General features: G+C 39.8%; 1 protein-coding gene across 2 annotated transcripts in view; it reads left to right on the top strand.

The window, feature by feature from the left end:
- The window catches only part of IL20RB (interleukin 20 receptor subunit beta), a 133,818-nt gene extending 115,278 nt beyond the window's left edge, over nt 1–18,540 (top strand). For both annotated transcript variants that reach the window (XM_053709758.1, XM_053709757.1), the window contains exons 6-7: nt 15,695–15,843; nt 16,195–18,540. In XM_053709758.1, coding sequence (XP_053565733.1) covers nt 15,695–15,843; nt 16,195–16,341 — 296 coding nt within the window. In that variant the 3' untranslated portion in view covers nt 16,342–18,540. The remainder of the gene's footprint in view (nt 1–15,694; nt 15,844–16,194) is intronic.
- The last annotated feature ends 793 nt before the right edge of the window (nt 18,541–19,333 follow it).

Genomic DNA, 19,333 nt, shown 5'->3' on the forward strand with positions numbered 1-19,333 from the left:
TGCAATTATGGCATAAATGGTTGTAAATGCTCTGTGATCCACTTTGTTCAGAAATAGCAGACATATATGGTTTTGGCGTTGCTTTTTGGTATTTAGAAGGCCGCAAAATGCCACTGTGCACCACACGTGAATTATGCCCAGCAGTGAAGAGGTTAATTAACCCCTTAATGACAACTGACGTACCAGGTACGTCATGCATTAACAAGCAGTTAATGACAATAGACGTACCTGGTACGTCAGTTGTCTAACAGAGTGCTGGAAGCGATTGCGATCGCTTCCAGCAGCTCTGAGGGTATTGCAGTGATGCCTCGATATGGAGGCATCCTGCAATATCCCTTTACAAGCCTCCGATGCAGAGAGAGCCCCTCTGTGGCCCTCTCTGCACCGGAGCATCGTTGGTGGGTGGGAGCGCAACAGGGAGGCGGGTGGGCGGCCTGCAATGGGCCCGTGATCATGTGGAGGGGGGCGGGATCGGAGGCGGGAGTACCCGGAGGCGTGCACGGACGCGGGCACATGCACGGGGGTGGCGGGTGGGCGCGTGCACGGGGCGGGAGCGGGTGGGAACCGCTACCTACAGAAAACTAAAATAATACATTGGGAGAAAAGGGGGGGGGGGGGGAATTGTATTTATAAAGTAATCGAAGGGTTCTGGGAGGGGGGGGGGGTTGTAGCTACACTACAGAAAGTAGCTTAAAATTAAAGAATCTTTTTTTTTTACTTAACTGGGTACTGGCAGACAGCTGCCAGTACCCAAGATGGCGCCCATTAGGCTAGAGGGGGAGGGATAGAGAACTGTTTGATGGGAGATCCATGATATTGGGGGCTAAGGGGGGATTATACACAGCAGCATATGCAAATATGCTATAAAAAAAAACACAAATATACCTTTTTATATTAGTACTGGCAGACTTTCTGCCAGTACTTAAGATGGCGGGAACAATTGTGGGGTGGGGGAGGGAAGAGAGCTGTTTGGGAGGGATCAGGCGGTCTGATGTTTCAGGTGGGAGGCTGATCTCTACACTAAAGCTAAAATTAACCCTGCAAACTCCCTACAAGCTACCTAATTAACCCCTTCACTGCTAGTCATAATACACGTGTGATGCACTTCGGCATTTAGCGGTAATTATCAAAAGCAACACCAAAGCCACATATGTCTGCTATTTCTGAACAGAGGGGATCCCAGAGAAGCATTTACAACCATTTGTGCCATAATTGCACAAGCTGTTTGTAAATAATTTCAGTGAGAAACCTAAAGTTTGTGAAAAAGGAAACAATTTATTTTTATTTGATCGCATTTGGTGGTGAAATGGTGGCATGAAATATACCAAAATGGGCCTAGATCAATAGTTTGGGTTGTCTACTACACTACACTAAAGCTAAAATTAACCCTACACATTCCCTACAAGCTCCCTGATTAACCCCTGCACTGCTGGACATAATACACGTGTGATGCACAGCGGCATTTAACAGCCTTCTAATTATCAAAAGCAACACCAAAGCCACATATGTCTGCTATTTCTGAATAGAGGGGATCCCAGAGAAGCATTTACAACCATTTGTGCCATAATTGCACAAGCTGTTTGTAAATAATTTCAGTGAGAAACCTAAAGTTTGTGAAAAAGGAAACAATTTATTTTTATTTGATCGCATTTGGCGGTGAAATGGTGGCATGAAATATACCAAAATGGGCCTAGATCAATACTTTGGGTTGTCTACTACACTACACTAAAGCTAAAATTAACCCTACACATTCCCTACAAGCTCCCTGATTAACCCCTGCACTGCTGGACATAATACACTTGTGGTGCACAGCGGCATTTAACAGCCTTCTAATTACCAAAAAGCAACGCCATATATGTCTGCTATTTCTGAACAAAGGGGATCCCAGAGAAGCATTTACAACCATTTATGCCATAATTGCACAAGCTGTTTGTAAATAATTTCAGTGAGAAACCGAAAGTTTGTGAAAAAATTTGTGAAAAAGTGAATGATTTTTTGTATTTGATCGCATTCGGCGGTGAAATGGTGGCATGAAATATACCAAAATGGGTCTAGATTCATACTTTGGGATGTCTTTTAAAAAAAAATATATACATGTCAAGGGATATTCAGGAATTCCTGAAAGATATGAGTGTCCCAATGTAACTAGCGCTAATTTTGAAAAAAAGTGGTTTGGAAATAGCAAAGTGCTAGTTGTATTTATGACCCAATAACTTGCACAAAAAGCAAAGAACATGTAAACATTGGGTATTTCTAAACTCAGGACAAAATTTAGAAACTATTTAGCATGGGTGTTTTTTGGTGGTTGCAGATGTGTAACAGATTTTGGGGCTAAAAGTTAGAAAAAGTGTTTTTTTTTCCATTTTTTCCTCATATTTTATCATTTTTTTTATAATAAATAATAAGATATGATGAAAATAATGGTATCTTTAGAAAGTCCATTTAATGGCGAGAAAAACGGTATATAATATGTGTGGGTACAGTAAATGAGTAAGAGGAAAATTACAGCTAAACACAAACACCGCAGAAATGTAAAAATAGCCTTTGTCACAAACGGACAGAAAATGGAAAAGTACTGTTGTCATTAAGGGGTTAAGGATCATGTAGGGAGCTTCTAGGGTTATTTTTAGCTTTAGTGTAGTAGACAACCCCAAGTATTGATCTAGGCCCATCTTGGTATATTTTATGCCACCATTTCACCGCCAAATGCGATCAAATTAAAAAAATCGTTAAATTTTTCACAATTTTAAGTTTCTCACTGAAATTATTTACAAACAGCTTGTGCAATTATTGCACAAATTGTTGTAAATGCTTCTCTGGTATCCCCTTTGTTTAGAAATAGCAGACATGTATGGCTTTGGCATTGCTTTTTGGTAATTAGAAGGCCCCTAAATGCCGCTGCGCATCACGTGTATTATGACAAGCAGTGAAGGGGTTAATTAGGGAGCTTGTAGGGTTAATTTTAGCTTTAGTGTAGTGTAGTAGACAACCCAATGTATTGATCTAGACCCATTTTAATATATATTTTATGCCACCATTTTACCGCCAAATGCGATCAAATAAAAAAAAATTGTTCACTTTTTCACAAACTTTTTCACAAACTTTAGGTTTCTCACTGAAATGATTTATAAACAGCTTGTGCAATTATGGCACAAATGGTTGTAAATGCTTCTCTGGGATCCCCTGTGTTCAGAAAGAGCAGACATATATGGCTTTGGCGTTGCTTTTTGGTAATTAGAAGGGCGCAAATGCCGCTGCGCATCACACGTGTATTATGGCTAGCAGTGAAGGGGTTTATTAGGAAGATTGCAGGGTTAATTTTAGCTTTAGTGTAGAGATCAGCCTCCCACCTGACACATCACATCCCCTGATCCCTCCCAAACAGCTTTTTTCCCTCCCCCACCCCACAATTGTCCCCACCATCTTAAGTACTGGCAGAAAGTCTGCCAGTACTAAAATTAAAGCTATCTTTTCATTTTTTTTTTTATTATTTTTTAGCATATTTACATATGCTGCTGTGTAGGATCCCCCCTTAGCTCCCAAACACCCTGATCCCCCCAAAACAGCTCTCTAACCCTCCCCCTCTAACTTATTAGGAGCCATCTTGGGTACTGGCAGCTGTCTGCCAGTACACAGTTTACAAAAAAAGATTTTCTTTTTATTTAAAAAAATGTTTCTGTAGTGTAGCTTCCCCCTCAAAGATCAACCCCCCACCCCCTCCCATATCCCTTAGACACATTTTATTTTTATTTCCCACCCCCCTTTATCCCACTTTTCATACAAAAAATTTCCGTAGTAGAGTGGTTCCCACCCGCTCCCTCCCCCTCTCTCTATAGCAACCATCTATGGCCGGTGCAGAGAGGCTCTCTCTGCACCGGAGGGGTAAAAAAGGTTATTGCAGGATGGCTCATGGTGGGTAAATGTAAGCCTCCAATAAGTAAGCGCTATCCATGGTGCTGAACCTAAAATGGGCTGACTGCTAAGATTTACATCATGATTTTCAAATTAAGATAGCAACAGAATAAAGAGAAATTGATAATAGGTGTAAATTAGAAAGTAAATTAGAAAATTGCTTAAAATTGCATGCTCTATCTGAATCATAAAATAAAAAATTTGGGTTCAGTGCCCCTTTAATACAAACCTCAGAAGTACTATTTTATAATGAGGCAGGAAAGTGGTTTAATAAAGATTAATATTATGTATTTTCTGCGGTAAAACATGGATCAAATGGATCAGCTTAAAAATCACACAGAGTCTCATAGCTACAGAATAATAATCTCCTCTCTGATCCATGGACCATGTCTCACAGTAGATGCTGGAACATGGCTCTAGCCTCAGCCTGCCCTAACAAATGACCATAGGTAACAAACCTAGTGCTGCTTATCAGCCTTCTGTCACTTACAGGCTGCGTTCGGGCAGCGCTCCAAGCGAACTGGAACTCGCTTGGAGCATTTTTCTCACACTTGCAAGTGAGATGGCTGGCGTTTTTTGAGCGCTCTGGTGACGTAAGTCCCAGTGCTTCCAGTGTGCTGGAAAAGCTGGGACTTTTCAGAGCAAGCTCAGATGCTTGGAAACATGGCAGCCTCCACACATGTGTTGCTGTGGAGGCTGCCATGTTTTTATACATATAATATGATTTTTCGTGTGCTCTAGAGAATGTAGCCCATTTCTTTTCACTTCATACGTAGCGTATGAAGTGAAAAGAAATGGGCTACATTATCTAGAGCACACAAAAAAAATCATATTATATGTATATAAACACAAAGACCTGACATTCAAGCATTGTGTATTTCCCTCACGGGGTGAGCTGGCGATCGTTGTGTGGGCGGGTTAGAGATGTGTGGGCGGGGTTCTGGGAATTGCTGATTTTGATCCCCGGAGCCAAGAATGATTTCCCGAGTCTCTTGGCAAACATCGCAACTCTGACCCACCCCTATTAAGTGCTTAGTGCAGGATAAGCTACAGGGGCTGAGCTGAGAGCAGCTGAATGGAGGTGGGTCAGAGTTACGATGTTTGCGAAGAGACTGGGGAATTCATTCTCGGCAGGCAGCTACAATACAAGGTAGCTTAGTAAAAACGTTCGCATGCACAGTCCATTATTGTGCAGCAGATCCCTTTGCGCATGCAAATGTTTTTTCGAAGCTCCCTTGCTTGTGACGTCACCTAGCGCCACGTCATTGCTGGGAGTGAAGCGCCTCCACTACCTCCTGAGCGCTGCCCGAACGCGGCCACAGTGACACTCTGAAGCTAGAGGGGGAGGAGCCTTGCCCTGGACTTGCCATGCTTGACAGGAAAGGCAGCAGCTGCTACTGTCCCATCTCAGCCCATGCTGTTAACATGGAAACCTTAGGTAGTACTCTCCTGCTGCTTCCTCCTCCCAACTCACTCTTGTGCAGTTCTGGGTGGGGGCTCCGCCCTCCACCTCTGATTTGCTGGTATTTGTTGCATGGCATTCTGGAACATGTAGTTTCCAGCCATTTAGCATAGAAAGAGCCTAGAAACACCGGATTAATGGCGCTCTGGCACTGTCAGGGGTCCAGGCCCCTCCCAGTCCAGGGCCCCTTACTGGAGTCACAGCTTTCACCCCCTGATGGCAGCATAAAAGTTGAGAAAAAAAGTTTGTTTTTGCTGAAGCGCCCACCCCTCTCCTGGGTGCCTGGTCGCAGTATTGGACGCTGCACCGACGGTAGTTCCGCTCCTGATGATTCAGATAGAGAATACAATTTTAAACAACATTCCAATTTACTTCTATTATCTAATTTGCTTTATTGTTTATATATCCTTTGTTGAAGAAATAGCAATGCACATGGGTGAGGCATCTATGTGCAGCCACCAATCAGCAGCTACTGAGCCTATCTAGATATGCTTTTTAGCAAAGAGAATGAAGCAAATTAGCGAATAGAAGTAAATTAGAAAGTTGTTTAAAATGGCATGCTCTTTCTAAATCATAAAAGAGTAAATTTCGGTTTAATTTCCCTTTTAAGAAGTGGGAACTTTTTCAGGAAGTTTTCATGTGGAGGACACAGACTGTTTCTTCTGTGTATAGTACTAGTCATGTGACCAAAATCAGTAAATGGAGGTTGGATGGTTAAAATTTTGAGGAAATAGTGACATGGGAGTATGCTGAGAGAAGCTCCTATTTTCATGAGTGCAGTGTTTTGTCTGCCTTCATGTTACTGTTGAGGGGGATATTTATCAAAGGTCTTGCGGACCTGATCCGACAGTGCGGATCTGTCAGGTCCACCAGACCTCGCTGAATGCGGAGAGCAATACGCTCTCCATATTCAGCATTGCACCAGCAGCTCTTGTGAGCTGCTGGTGCAACGTTGCCCCCCTACAGATTCAAGGCCAATCGGCCACCAGTAGGGGGGTATAAATCAACCCGATCGTACTTGATCGGGTTGAATTGTGGTGATCTCTGTCCGCCTGCTCAGAGCAGACGGACAGGTTATGGAGCAGCGGTCTTTAGACCGCTGCTTCATAACTGCTGTTTCTGGCGAGCCTGCAGGCTCGCCAGAAACACAGGCCCTCAAGCTCCAGCCGGAGCTTGATAAATGGGCCCCCAAAGCTGGGTGGAAGCAGCAACTGACTTATTGAGACTGGAGATGGTTTGGCGCAGCCTCAGATGGTGGTCCTGGCAGGTCTCTTACAGAGATATATTTAATAATAAATACAATAATATTATTTTGCTCCTTACACTATTTAAATGAATAACACTTTTTTTTTTATATAAAAAATATTAGTAATCTGTGTATGGCATCACACTCCCACCACATATGTTTATATGTACCCCTCTCTCCACACCCCCTATAGCACAGTTCGTCCCCCTGGGGGTTCATATGAGAAGTTCTAATTGGGGTTAAATACCATCGGAAAACGGTTTTCATAGTGTTTTCCTTTATGTCTACGCTTAGAAGGCCTTTGTGTCCCAACTGTAAAAGTGATTCCCTCTCCTTTCTTTCCTTGGTTATGTCTAGCTCCCGTTCCAATGCTATTATTATGTGCATTTTAGATGTATTTGGGGGGGATTGAGTGGCCACGTAGAGCCTAGATATGGAGTGTTTGAATCTATGGGGGCTTACGCTTGAAACCTCTAACACAGTGGACACCTTGCCTGGTGCTTTTTTAAGGAAGTTTTGAAGGGAGGACTGCAACTGTAAATAAAGGTACCAGTGTAGCTTCAAAGATGCAATTGTCTCCTGGAAAATGACAGAACCGACCCACTCTCTAGAATGTCTGCCACTCTATATAAGCCTTTGTTTTCCCATTTCTGGAGGTGTTTACATGCATCCCCCTGTAGTAAGTATCTGATTAGCATTAACAAGGAATTTCTTGGAAGAGTATCCTCTCTCTTCCCCTTTTTTGTCCCTAGATTAACTGTAAGCTCAACCGTGAGCATCCCCGGGGATTGTCCGCTAGCTCTGGTCTGCTTCTTGTCCCATTGAATGGAGTCTGGGTCCCCCCATCCCCCTATCTCTGCCTCTAAAGTGATTCAAATGTTTTCCTCCAACCTTTTTAGTAACATGGCATCTTGCGCTTACCTAGCTGCCCTATAATAGTCCATCAGGTTTGGGGCCCCTACCCCCCCCAATGATTTATGTTGGTGAACTAAAGATTTAGAAATCCTAGCTGATTTTGTCCCTCTGATAAAGGCTAGTAGCTCTCTTTGCATCTTTTCTATATCTGATTTGACAATTGCTATAGGGAGCACTCTGAACAAATAAAGTAGACGGGGTAAAATGTTCATTTTTACTGCCGCTATCCTACCTAGCCAGGAAAAGTTATACTTGCTCCACTTCAGAAGGTCTTTTCTGATCTGTCAAAATAATTGGGGATAATTATACACTGTGTGCATAATTATTAGGCAAATGAGTATTTTGACCACATCATCCTCTTTATGCATGTTGTCTTACTCCAAGCTGTATAGGCTCGAAAGCCTACTACCAATTAAGCATAATAATTATGCACAGTAATAGTCACCTGCACACACAGATATCCCCCTAAAATAGCTATAACTAAAAACAAACTAAAAACTACTTCCAAAACTATTAAGCTTTGATATTAATGAGTTTTTTGGGTTCATTGAGAACATGGTTGTTGTTCAATAATAAAATGAATCCTCAAAAATACAACTTGCCTAATAATTCTGCACTCCCTGTATTTGTACAAATGTTGAGTTTGCAGCGGGAGATTAAATCCCAGATATTTAAGTGTATGTTTGATCCACTTAAAGTCAAAGTTTAGTTCTAACAGTCTCTGAGTCTGGCAAGGAAGGGCTATGGGGAGAACTTCACATTTATCTGAGTTAATCTTATAGCCTGAAATAGCCGAAAAAGAGTCTAATACTGCATATAGATTAGGTAAGGATATGAGAGGCTTTGTAATCATTAGTAGGATGTCATCCGTGAAAAGGGCATGTTTGTTTTTCAAATTTGCTATTTTAACTCCCGTTATGTCTGGATGCATCCTTATCCTAGCTGCCAATGGCTCAATACAAAGCGCAAACAACAGAGACGACAGAGGGCAACCCTGTCTCGTGCCATTAAGACTAGGGAAGGTACCAGATTTATAGCCTCCCACAGTCACCTGGGCCTGAGGTAAAGAATAGATTGCTCGAATTGCTGTCATAAAGGAGCCGTCAAAACCCATCCTGTGTAAAACAGAAGTCATATTTATCCAGTCTATTCTGTCAAAACGCCTTCTCTGCATCCATCGATAATAACAGAGAAGGCGTCCGCTGTCCCCCTAAATTATGAATTAGGTTGGTGATTCTGAGTATATTGTCCGGGACTTTTCTGTCTTTAATAAATCCCACCTGGTCAGGATGTACCAAACCGGGGAGAATTATTTGAAGCGATTAGCCAATGGTTTAGTAAAAAGTTCCAAGTCCTGGTTAATTAGTGAAATTGGACGATAATTCTGGAATTTTTTATGATCTTTCTCGGGTTTGGGAATCACCACTATCTTTGCTAGCAGCAATTCCCTCTGGGTGGGGTTTCCCTCCAGGACATAATTACAAAATTTGGTTAAATGAGGGATTAAAGTGCTACGAAACAATTTGTAATAGTCCCCTGGAAAACCGTCAGGGCCTGCCGCCTTGCCAGGGCTCAGATCCTTTACTGCTCTCAATACCTCTAAGTTGGTGATCAGAGCATTAAGACTATCTTTTTGGTCTTTAGTAAGTGATTTTAGTGGGCAGTCTGTGAGAAAGTCGTTAGTGTGAGTATCCGTCTCTTTGCTGTGAGTGACCTTCTTCCTGTCATATAGTTCACTGTAAAATGTAGTGAACGTGTCCACTATCGTCTGTGGGTTGGATGTCGTCAACCCCTGTTCTGTCTCTATAGGAGGGATTGCTAAGGTTCTACAACTCTCCCTAAGTTTATGGGCCATATACTTATCTGGCTTGTTAGCGTAGACGAAATAATGAGCTTTAAGCTTTTGGATTGCCCTCGCCACCTGCGAGTTTAGGATTGTTGCCAGCATGGCTCTCTTAGTCTGGAGAGTATGTAATGTTGCTACTCTCCTTGTTAGTCTATGTTGTCTCTCTAGTTTTTCCACCTATTCATGAAGCTGTCTTATTTGTTTTTTGTATTTTTGATTCAGTCTAGCTTTCTCCTGAATGAGCAGTCAACGCATCACCACCTTGTGTGCCGCCCAGGTGCATATGGGATTGGTTGTGGTATCTATATTTATTCCCCAATACTCTACCAATGATTGTAAAATGTTATCATGTGTCTGTGGAGTTTTCAAAAGAGTTGGATCAAATGTCCATGTCCTGTTTCGTTGAATATCTCGCATCCCCCCTAGTTCTAATGATATGATGGAATAGTCTGACCAAACACAGGAGTGTATATTTGAATTTTGTAGCATTGGTTGGAGAATCTAGCTAACATAGATATAGTCTAACCGTATGTAAGATCTATGTGCTGCGGAATAAAAAGTAGTATCATTCTTCATCCCATACAGTGTGTGCCAAGTATCGATCATAGTGTGTGGCACAAGTGAGTCCTGTATTGACTTAACCAGCCGGTTGTGTCTGTGTTGTTTGCTAAATAAGGGGACATTGTTGACTGATTTTTGTGGAACCATGGTGATAAAATCCCCCGCAAGTATGATTTTAGTTTGTGACCACTGTGTCAGAAGCTGGGAAATATATCTGAAGAAATTGTGTTGGTTTTCATTAGGGGCATATATATTACAGAGAGTTACCTCCGTGTCCAGCATCTGCCCCCTAACTATCAGGTAGTGTCCCTCCAGGTCTGCTATGGTGCTTTCATGAGTAAAGCCTAATGGAAGAGTGTATCAGTATTGAGACCCCTCTCTTCTTTGTATCCGCTGTGGCGTGATAGTGTGTAGAAAAATGTCTTGCCCAATATATCAGGATATTTGCTTTAAGGAGATGTGTCTCCTGCAGAAACAGGAGATTGGCATTTAGGGATAACTACTGTGACATAGCTACTCTTTGCTTGGTATCAGTGTTGAGCCCTCTGACGTTATGTGATACTAAGTGTATACTAGAGGTCATAATTAGTATCGTCCTCTCTCTTAACTGTTCTGGGTGTACTATAGATAAAGGTATTTACCTTCAGATGGGATTTCTTACCCTCTATGTTATTAATCATCTTGTGAGCCTGGATTTTACTGGAGTGTGTCAGGGAGGTGTCACTGGAAAGGAAAAAAAAACATTTGGGGCAGTAAAACATGTCACAGGTAAAAATAAAAACAAAATCCTATCCCCAACATTAGGATAGTGCAATTGAGAAAAATAACTTGGCAAGTATTGAATTTTCCCTATTTACCCTCTTACGGGGGAGGGCTGGGGGAGCCCATCCAATCATATTAATATCATCTTAATTAAAAGGCTATAAAAATATTTGCCTTATATTGATAACAAAAGCAAAGGCAGTTAGAAAAACATCAGCATTTTAAACTACAAAAAAACACCACAATTTCACTTGTAAACTATAAATATCCTGACTCAACCCTCTCACCATCTTCTTCGTCTGGATCGATCAGGAGATAGTCCCAAAGTAGAAAATTCTCTTTCCCCTATCTCCCAAGGGGTAAAAGATTTAGTTAGAGTTCTTTATCTCTGGATTATTTAGTCTTCATCTTCTTATGTTTGGACTTGTTTGGTCCCCTTGTTGTTCAGGCGAAAACTTGTGTGATGGGGTTGGGTCCCTTTCAGATATCGGTGGGATCTCCAAACCCAACACCCCACAGACCTCAGGGATATCCTCTGGCTCCTTGATGGTTATTACTTTAGTGTCCTTTGTGATGAATAGAGCGAAGGGGAAACCCCATCTATATTGAATCTGCTGCTTCCTCAACAAAGTGGTAAGAGGCCTTAGTGCGCTTCTTCTCTGCAGGGTCCGGAGACTCAGATCTTGATAGAATTGGATCACGTTGCCTTGGAATTTGAATGTGGGTTGTTTCCTAGCTGCTTGAAGAATCTTCTCTTTGTCTGGAAAGAAAATCAGCCTGATCACCACATATCGTGGGGGGAGACCAGATTTTGGTTTAGCTTTTAAAGCTCTATGAGCTCTCTCGACATGGAAGGTGTATTCAGAAGAGGAGCCTGTATTCTGGCCTAAGAGTTGTGCCATATATGCCAGTAGCTCTGCAGTGGCCACTTCCTCTGGAACTCCTTTCAACCTGAGATTATTCCTCCTGCTTCTGTTCTCCAGGTCATCCAGCTTATCTTGGAATTCCAGTAACTGTTGTGATGAGACCACCTGTGATATCTCATCTACATTCTCTACCATAGCATCTTTCTGGTCCTCAAGAACATTTATCCTGTTCCCCATATCTGTCAAATCAGACTTAATTTTAGACAAACTGTTGGTAACAGAGGAGTGAATGGAATCTATTTTCTCCCATAACTTCTCAAAGTTGTCAGCAATGTCTTTTTTAGAGACCAAGGTCCGCAAATCAGCTTTTGTTAATAGGGTATTATCTACAATCTGCGGGGCAGAATCCTGATCCGAGTTTCCTTCTACCTCTATATCCTTATTAGGCTTACTCTCTTGTGAGGATTTGAAAAAAGAGAACATTGCAGAGGTTTTTGCAGCTAGTTTGTCTCCCTTCACCACTTTCCTGGAGGCCATTTTTCCAACCAGCAATAGTTCCAATCTCTCTATGTCAGGCGTTTAGCTCCCTCTAGCGTGGTATCTTATTTGAGGCTGTGACAAATTGGTCAATAACTGATGTTGATTTTTGGAGGATCTGTGTTGGATATCCATAGAGGCCCGGTGATTTCACCTGTAGTCAGTGTCGTGGTCACATATTATGATTCTGTGGTATGGAGGAGGGTGTTTCTACCACATAGGCTGTCGGTGTCTGGCTTGCTCTGCCTTGTTCAGTTTGCTAGACGGGTTCCCCCATGTATCTCTACAAAATAGACTACATGTCAGTGTTTTTAGGTCTGGAGTGTGAGCTTTTCAGCTCTTTTGAATTGCCTGTAGATGTGGGTCTGTAGTGCCTATGCATTCTTTAGACATTAAACTACTTTCTTGGATAGTCTTGTTTATTTTAGCTATTTCTTCTGCTAGAAGAGTTTCTGAATTATCTGCCCTCTCTTGTGAGTCTCCTTATCTAATTCTCCAGCAAGATAAAGCAGTTTTGCGGACTACTTTAACATTTTTGCCAAAGGTTGTTAATTCTAACAACATTAACAGGGAAATTGTTGTTCCTTCTTTGTGTCCTAATTTTAAGAATGATGCTGAAAAAACTTTACATTCTTTGGATATTGTCAGAGCTTTGAAATATTATGTTGATGCCACTAAAGATTTCAGAAAGACTTCAAGTTAATATGTTATTTTTTTCTGGTTCATGGAAGGGTCAGAAAGCTTCTGCTATTTCTTTAGCCTCTTGGTTAAAACTTCGGATTCACAAAGCTTATTTAGAAGCGGGTCAGTCTCCACCTCAAAGAATTACAGCTCATTCTACAAGATCAGTTGCCACATCTTGGGCTTTCAAGAATGAGGATTTAGTTGATCAAATCTGCAAAGCAGCCACTTGGTCTTCTTTGGATACTTTTACCGAATTTTACCATTTTTATGTTTTTGCCTCTTCAGAAGCAGCTTTTGGTAGAAAGGTTCTTCAGGCAGTGGTCACTGTTTGATTCTGTTGCCTATACATTTTCTTTTTAAGTTTTTTAGTTATTAAAAGACTTTATTTTAGATATAATTTTTCAGCGAAAAAAGCTGTTTATATTTTATCCCTCCATTTTTTATTTTTGTTACTCGTGGACTTCCACATCTTGGGTATTATATCCCATGTGTAACAAATCATGTACTCTTGCCGCCTATATGAAAGAAAACATAATTTATGTAAGAACTTACCTCATAAATTCATTTATTTCATGGTGGCGAGAGTCCAAGAGGTCCTCTCCCTGCTATGGGTTGTTTTTTACAGACCACATCTTTTTTCCTGTTCCTGTTGCTAGGCCATAAGAAGCGGTAGGCACATGGCCCGGGGCTGTGCACTGACAGACTTGGAACAGAGTCAGAGAGCAGAATTTTCATAGTTTGTGCGCCTAAACCTTTTCTTTGATTTATTTTTAGAGTGCTCCGTTTACCTTTCATTTAATGCTCTGCTGAGCCAGGGAGCAGCTCTAGACATGAGCTTTATAATTAATGCAGTGCAGTTTACATATTTTTTATGTGTGTGTGTCTGAGTTTTTGTGTGTGTGTGTGTGTGTCTGAGTGTTTTTGTGTGTGTGTGTCTGAGTGCTTTTGTGTGTGTGTCTGAGTGCTTTTGTGTGTGTGTCTGAGTGTTTCTGTGTGTGTGTCTGAGTGTTTCTGTGTGTGTGCCTGAGTGTTTTTGTGTGTGTGTGTGTCAGAGTGTTTTTGTGTGTGTCAGAGTGTTTTTGTGTGTGTGTATGTTTTTGTGTGTGTGTCTGCATGTGTTTCCGAGTGTTTGTGTGTGCATCTGAGTGTGTTTTTAAGTGTGTCTGAGTGTTTGTATGTGTGTGTGCCTGTGTTTTTGTGTTTGTGTGTGTCTGCTTTCCGGAGGGGAGGGGGTGACACCATAACTTACCACACCGGGTGACACCAACCCTAGTGACGCCACTGCGTTTATATATTTGAAGATGAAACACTTTGGCTAGGATGACAGCTACCTGCTTTCTCAGACTTAACTCTCATGACTGAGCAGAAATGTAAGTGGACTTCTGACTAGTTACTTTTTTGTTTTACAGCAATGTCAAATTTCACTACTCACTAATTGGCTCCTGTTTAGTCTTTTGTGTCTTCTTTTATCACTCTTCTGGTGATAGTAGTTTTTTCTAGTCTTTAGTCTTCAATGTGAGCATACAGATGCTGAGGCTTCTGGAGTGGTTGTTCAAAACTACCAAATAAATGTACACTAAAAAAAAGAAGGTCCCATGGTTCTTATTCAAGTATACATAAAGTGCAACAAGCAGCAGCAATATTGCAGGCTTTTTTGTTATTTAGCTTGACAGCTTCCCACAATGGGAGACCAAAGGATCAGTTGCATTATCAAGAAGCTTAAGGAATCAGTGTCTTACAGACTCACGATACGAAAATATGAGGGGGAAAATTTAAAAAAAGAATATATATATATACAGTATATAGTCAATAAGACCTACAACTCTTGAATAAATCTTAAAGTTGCAAAACAAAAGTCTCAAATACCCCTGGAATGTATTGTACTTGAAACTAAACAGAGCTATGTACGCAATTGTGAATGCAAAAGCTCATGACTATGCTGAAATTGAGTATAAATTGTCTGGGTTGAAGTCTTGAAGCCTTTGAAAACATTTCACCTTTATTGCTTGTTTGTCTTAAAAATCATCTTTCAGAAATGCCGAACTGCTGAACATTTTTCATTTCAAGTCCCTTTAATTAGATTTTTATAGTATAAATATGTTTAAAAAAAATGTAACTCAATGTCAAAATATATTGTTAAAGCGAGCATTTATGTTTTTAATTGTTGGAAACATAATTTAATTGATAATATTATTAATGATGGCAAAGAGATGCTGAGTACATGCACAATTGTAATACAGATACGACTATTTACTTAGGGCAAGGGCATAACTACAGGGGTCTAAAATGTCTCAATTGAGACTGGGCCCACACCTCTAGTGGCCCATCTGGCCCTAAATCAGTAGTGGTGTCACTTCCGAGGGGCCTGTTGCGTCTCCAGATCTGCCTTCTTCCTGTCTGGTTTTCTGTGCCCCCCTAAAAACAGAGCTCATCTGTAGGACATTGTTTGGATTTGCCTTTATAACTATTGTGTCAGCACAGTATTGTTGCACTTAAAACCTGCCATCATATTTGTACAGGAAGTGTATATCCTCTGGCTCAGACTAACCAAGGCTGAAGAAGAATACACAGTCATGCAGAAACAGCCCCTCTTGCTACTAGGTGGCTGCTGGCTCAGCTTCTGTTAATTGCAAACAGCCAGAAAGGTGTTGCAGAAATGGGAGCCCCACCACATCTTTTGCCCAGGGGCCCAGTGAAGTATACTTACGCCCCTAACCCAAGGTTATCAGTTCAGTAACAAAAGGTTGAAAATTTTGATTCAAAAAGATAAAGGCAATTAAAAATCTATTCTAATTACCATTTACCTTCAATCTATTGGTTTTTATCTGGCTTTATGTGCTTATATTATATGTGTAGGCAATTCTGGGGCTGCTTTGATTACAGTAACATTCATGTCTTCACAGCTACAGGATTAACTGATAAAATTATTAGTTACATCTTCACATTTTGTGCCATCATTGCTGGGCTTGTACTGATGCCGCTCCTGTCGTGGTACATGATTCGTCGGCTACATTATATCTGCTGCCCTCAAGTGGATGTTCCTAACACACTGGTAAAAACAGTTTTCTCTATTCATCTGTCTGATTTATGAATATTGTTATAACTATCTATTATATGTAAAATCAAGACTGCAAAATATTATTATAAAATGTAAACTGATGTAACACTTTGTACTTTTATAACACACAGAGGAAGTGATTGTAGAATTTTAGTACTAGTCACATAGAAAACCAAACTGGTATTAGTAGACATTATATTCAGTGCAGATGATGATTACCTTTTGCCACTCACTGGTTGAATAGAAACTCCTAAAGGAGTAGTATACATTGCTATTATAAACAATAAAACAGAGAATTAAAACAGTAGGATGATGACTTCTCTCTGTCTTTTCTTGTATCACTAGATGGACCCCTACTGTCCCAAAGAAAACATTGTGATTCAGTTTTCAAAGATGGAAAGCTATGACCTTATCACCAGCATTGAACTTACAGAAAAAAGGTCTTTCCTTGTACCTAAAAGAGATTTTACAGCAGATTCACACCCCAAGTGATATCGAAAGGATTCCACCTTGTAGAATTCAACATCTCAAATGTATGAGAGCTGACACTGAGAAAGAACATTCTCAGATTTAACATCTACAGTGAGAAAACATCAACAATTCATTAAGAGGCAGCATGCTGAGATCTTTCAGGACCTCTTAAATACATCATCAGTTTCATATATAGCTTTCCTGAATAATGCCTAATGATTTTGCATGGAATCTTCAAAGCCATCATGAAAGTTCTATACCACAAAGAATGACAAAAATTATGTTTGAGATAAATCAAGTAGCAAATATTTATTTATCAGGACACATGGAATCATATCAGAAAAAAAATGTTTGAAAGATAAAAAAAAAAAATTGAGACACCGTGGTTTGATAAGCATGGTCTCAACAAATAGAGTAAGGCGATGTAAAAGGTAGACTAAGACAACATAAGAATAGGTTGTTTTAAACTGTGCACAGTTATAGAAAGTTTGCAGGAAGTTACCTGCATTTAAACATATATATATATATATATATATATATATATATATACAGTGTGTGTGTATGTATGTGTGTGTATATATATATATATATATATATATATATATATAGTGTATATAGTGCTACAGCAATCACATGGGATACCTTTTTTCAGTCGAAACAACACGATCGTCTAGGGTCAGGGCTGGACTGGGTATAAAAAGCAGCCCTGGAAATTTTTGAGATTACTGGGATACTCCTTCCATCAATATTTTTTCCAGAATTATATTATATTATATTATTTTGGATTAAGAAAAGTGCCAGATTATTGTTATCTAGGCACCCTACAATCCAATTGCATTAATTAATCACCCCTTTAAATTGTAGCTTTCCAGTCCCAGCTACTACAGCCCACCAGGAAATCTCCTAAAATACTGGTAGGCCAATTCGGCCTTGTCTAGGCTATAAGCATTTACAGACTTGAAATTGCAGAAAAGAATGGTTCTTATTCCATAAATAAACATGTGCCACACTTGGTTTTAAATCACTTTCACAGGTGATTTAAAAAAAAACCAAAAAAACAACAACTTTACTACAAATAAAAGCCTAGCTCTTTTAGCAATCCTAATTAACCCAAAAAAGGGATGCAGATATGTCTTCAGAAAGGGTAAACCAATAGGGAACTACTGAGATTAAAGATAACAAAACTTCCAACAATTCTTGACTACACTTCAAATGATTTTACAGGTGTGGCAATTCACACACTGGACACTTTATCCATCATGGTATATCTGTGAATTGTAGATCTACATATTCCATCTATCTGCTCACGTATGTAGAATGTAATATTCAATATGTAGGCCTCACAACAAGAGAGGTTTGGGTGAGGATTTGAGAACACCTAACATCACGTTTGGTAGTTTATCTACACCCTTGATAAAAATTTTTACTCTTAAACATAATAAGGAGGCTAATACTCTTATATAGACTAGTAAAATATCCCAATAGAGGAGGTGATAAAGACAGAATTTTGGGTAAAAGAGATTTTTTTGGGATTCATAAGATCAATACAAGAGTTCCTTTTGGCCTGAATTCAGAATATGATGTCATTCATTTCTGGCATCAGGTTATATGTGGTTAATATTTGAAATTGAGAGATTGGTAAGAAGAATCAGTTTAAATAATAATTAAGTTAATAAAATCTATCATTGAAATGTAGATAAAATTAAAAGGAGTGTTTAGTGTCTACTTACAATTGTTCATCGTGAACCTGAATTAAGGCCAGGGATTAATAACAGTTAAAACAATGTTGTTTTTCTTGGCTATATGTAACAATGATATCTATGAAGAAAAATTGTACAGTATAAAAAGATTGCTGATTATTATTTTTCCATAAGTGCGGTTATATTATTGAATAGCATTAAACTTAGATGCAAAAAATAGTGAATAAAAAGAGAAATAAAAGGGTACCAATGCTGCCTGTTTCTTTAAAAACTTGTGAATGATTATTTTATACTTTGTAGACGAATATTGATTGGAGCAGTCCAATGTTTTTAACCAATCAAATTTGTTATGATCTTTCAAGGTATGCGATACAGTGATCTAATTTAGCTAAGATTATGGCTGCAGTCAAAACGCGTCAGCTGTTATCAACGGATTGCGACCTTTCATGCTTGAATTGTGCCAATTTGTTGGATTCCTACTTTTAATCAGTTTATAATAAAGGGGAAGTTTTATACCTAAGTGTGGTGCTCCTTTCTTGGATTGATGTAGAAGTCTCTAATAGGGAACATGAGGTATGGCAACAAACTATTTCAATCCTTCCCATCTTTGTCTAGCATTTTACGCAACATAGCCTTGAGTGTTTTATTAAACCTCTCAACCAGCCTGTCAGTTATTGGGGTGATGTACTGAAGTTGTAAGATGCTTAATATAATAATTTTACACAATTATTTCAATACATTCAACATAAAAGGGGTCCCCTGGTCTGTAAGAATCTTTTTTGGAATGCCCACCCTGCTAAACATCATTATTAACTCTTTTGAAATAGTTTCAGAAGAGGTATTTTATAAAGTGCTGCTTCAGATCATAAAATTTGAAGGTATGGAAATTGAACGCCTAGTGCTTAGTCATAGAGGTTTCTCTGACTCAGTGATTAATACTATGTTATAGGCTCGTAAATCTGTTTCTAGGAAGATTTATTATCGAGTTTGGAAGACTTACATTTTATGATGTTCTTCTCATAAATTCTCCTGGCATTCTTTTAGAATTCCTAGAATTTTACAGTTTCTTCAGGATGGTTTGGATAAGGGTTTGTCTGCAAGTTCCTTGAAGGGACAAATCTCTGCTCTTTCTGTTTTATTTCTCAGAAAGATTGCTAAGCTTCCTGATATTCACTGTTTCCTCTGAAGAAGTGTTCACTAACCCCTGAACACTAACCCCTGAAGATCCACTTACAGTTTTGAAGACCGGACATCCATCCTCAACGAAGCCGGGAGAAGTCTTCATCCAAGCAGCAAGAAGTCCTCAATGAAGC

The sequence above is a fragment of the Bombina bombina genome, chromosome 4 (assembly GCF_027579735.1).
Source record: "Bombina bombina isolate aBomBom1 chromosome 4, aBomBom1.pri, whole genome shotgun sequence".
Lineage (NCBI taxonomy): Eukaryota > Metazoa > Chordata > Amphibia > Anura > Bombinatoridae > Bombina > Bombina bombina.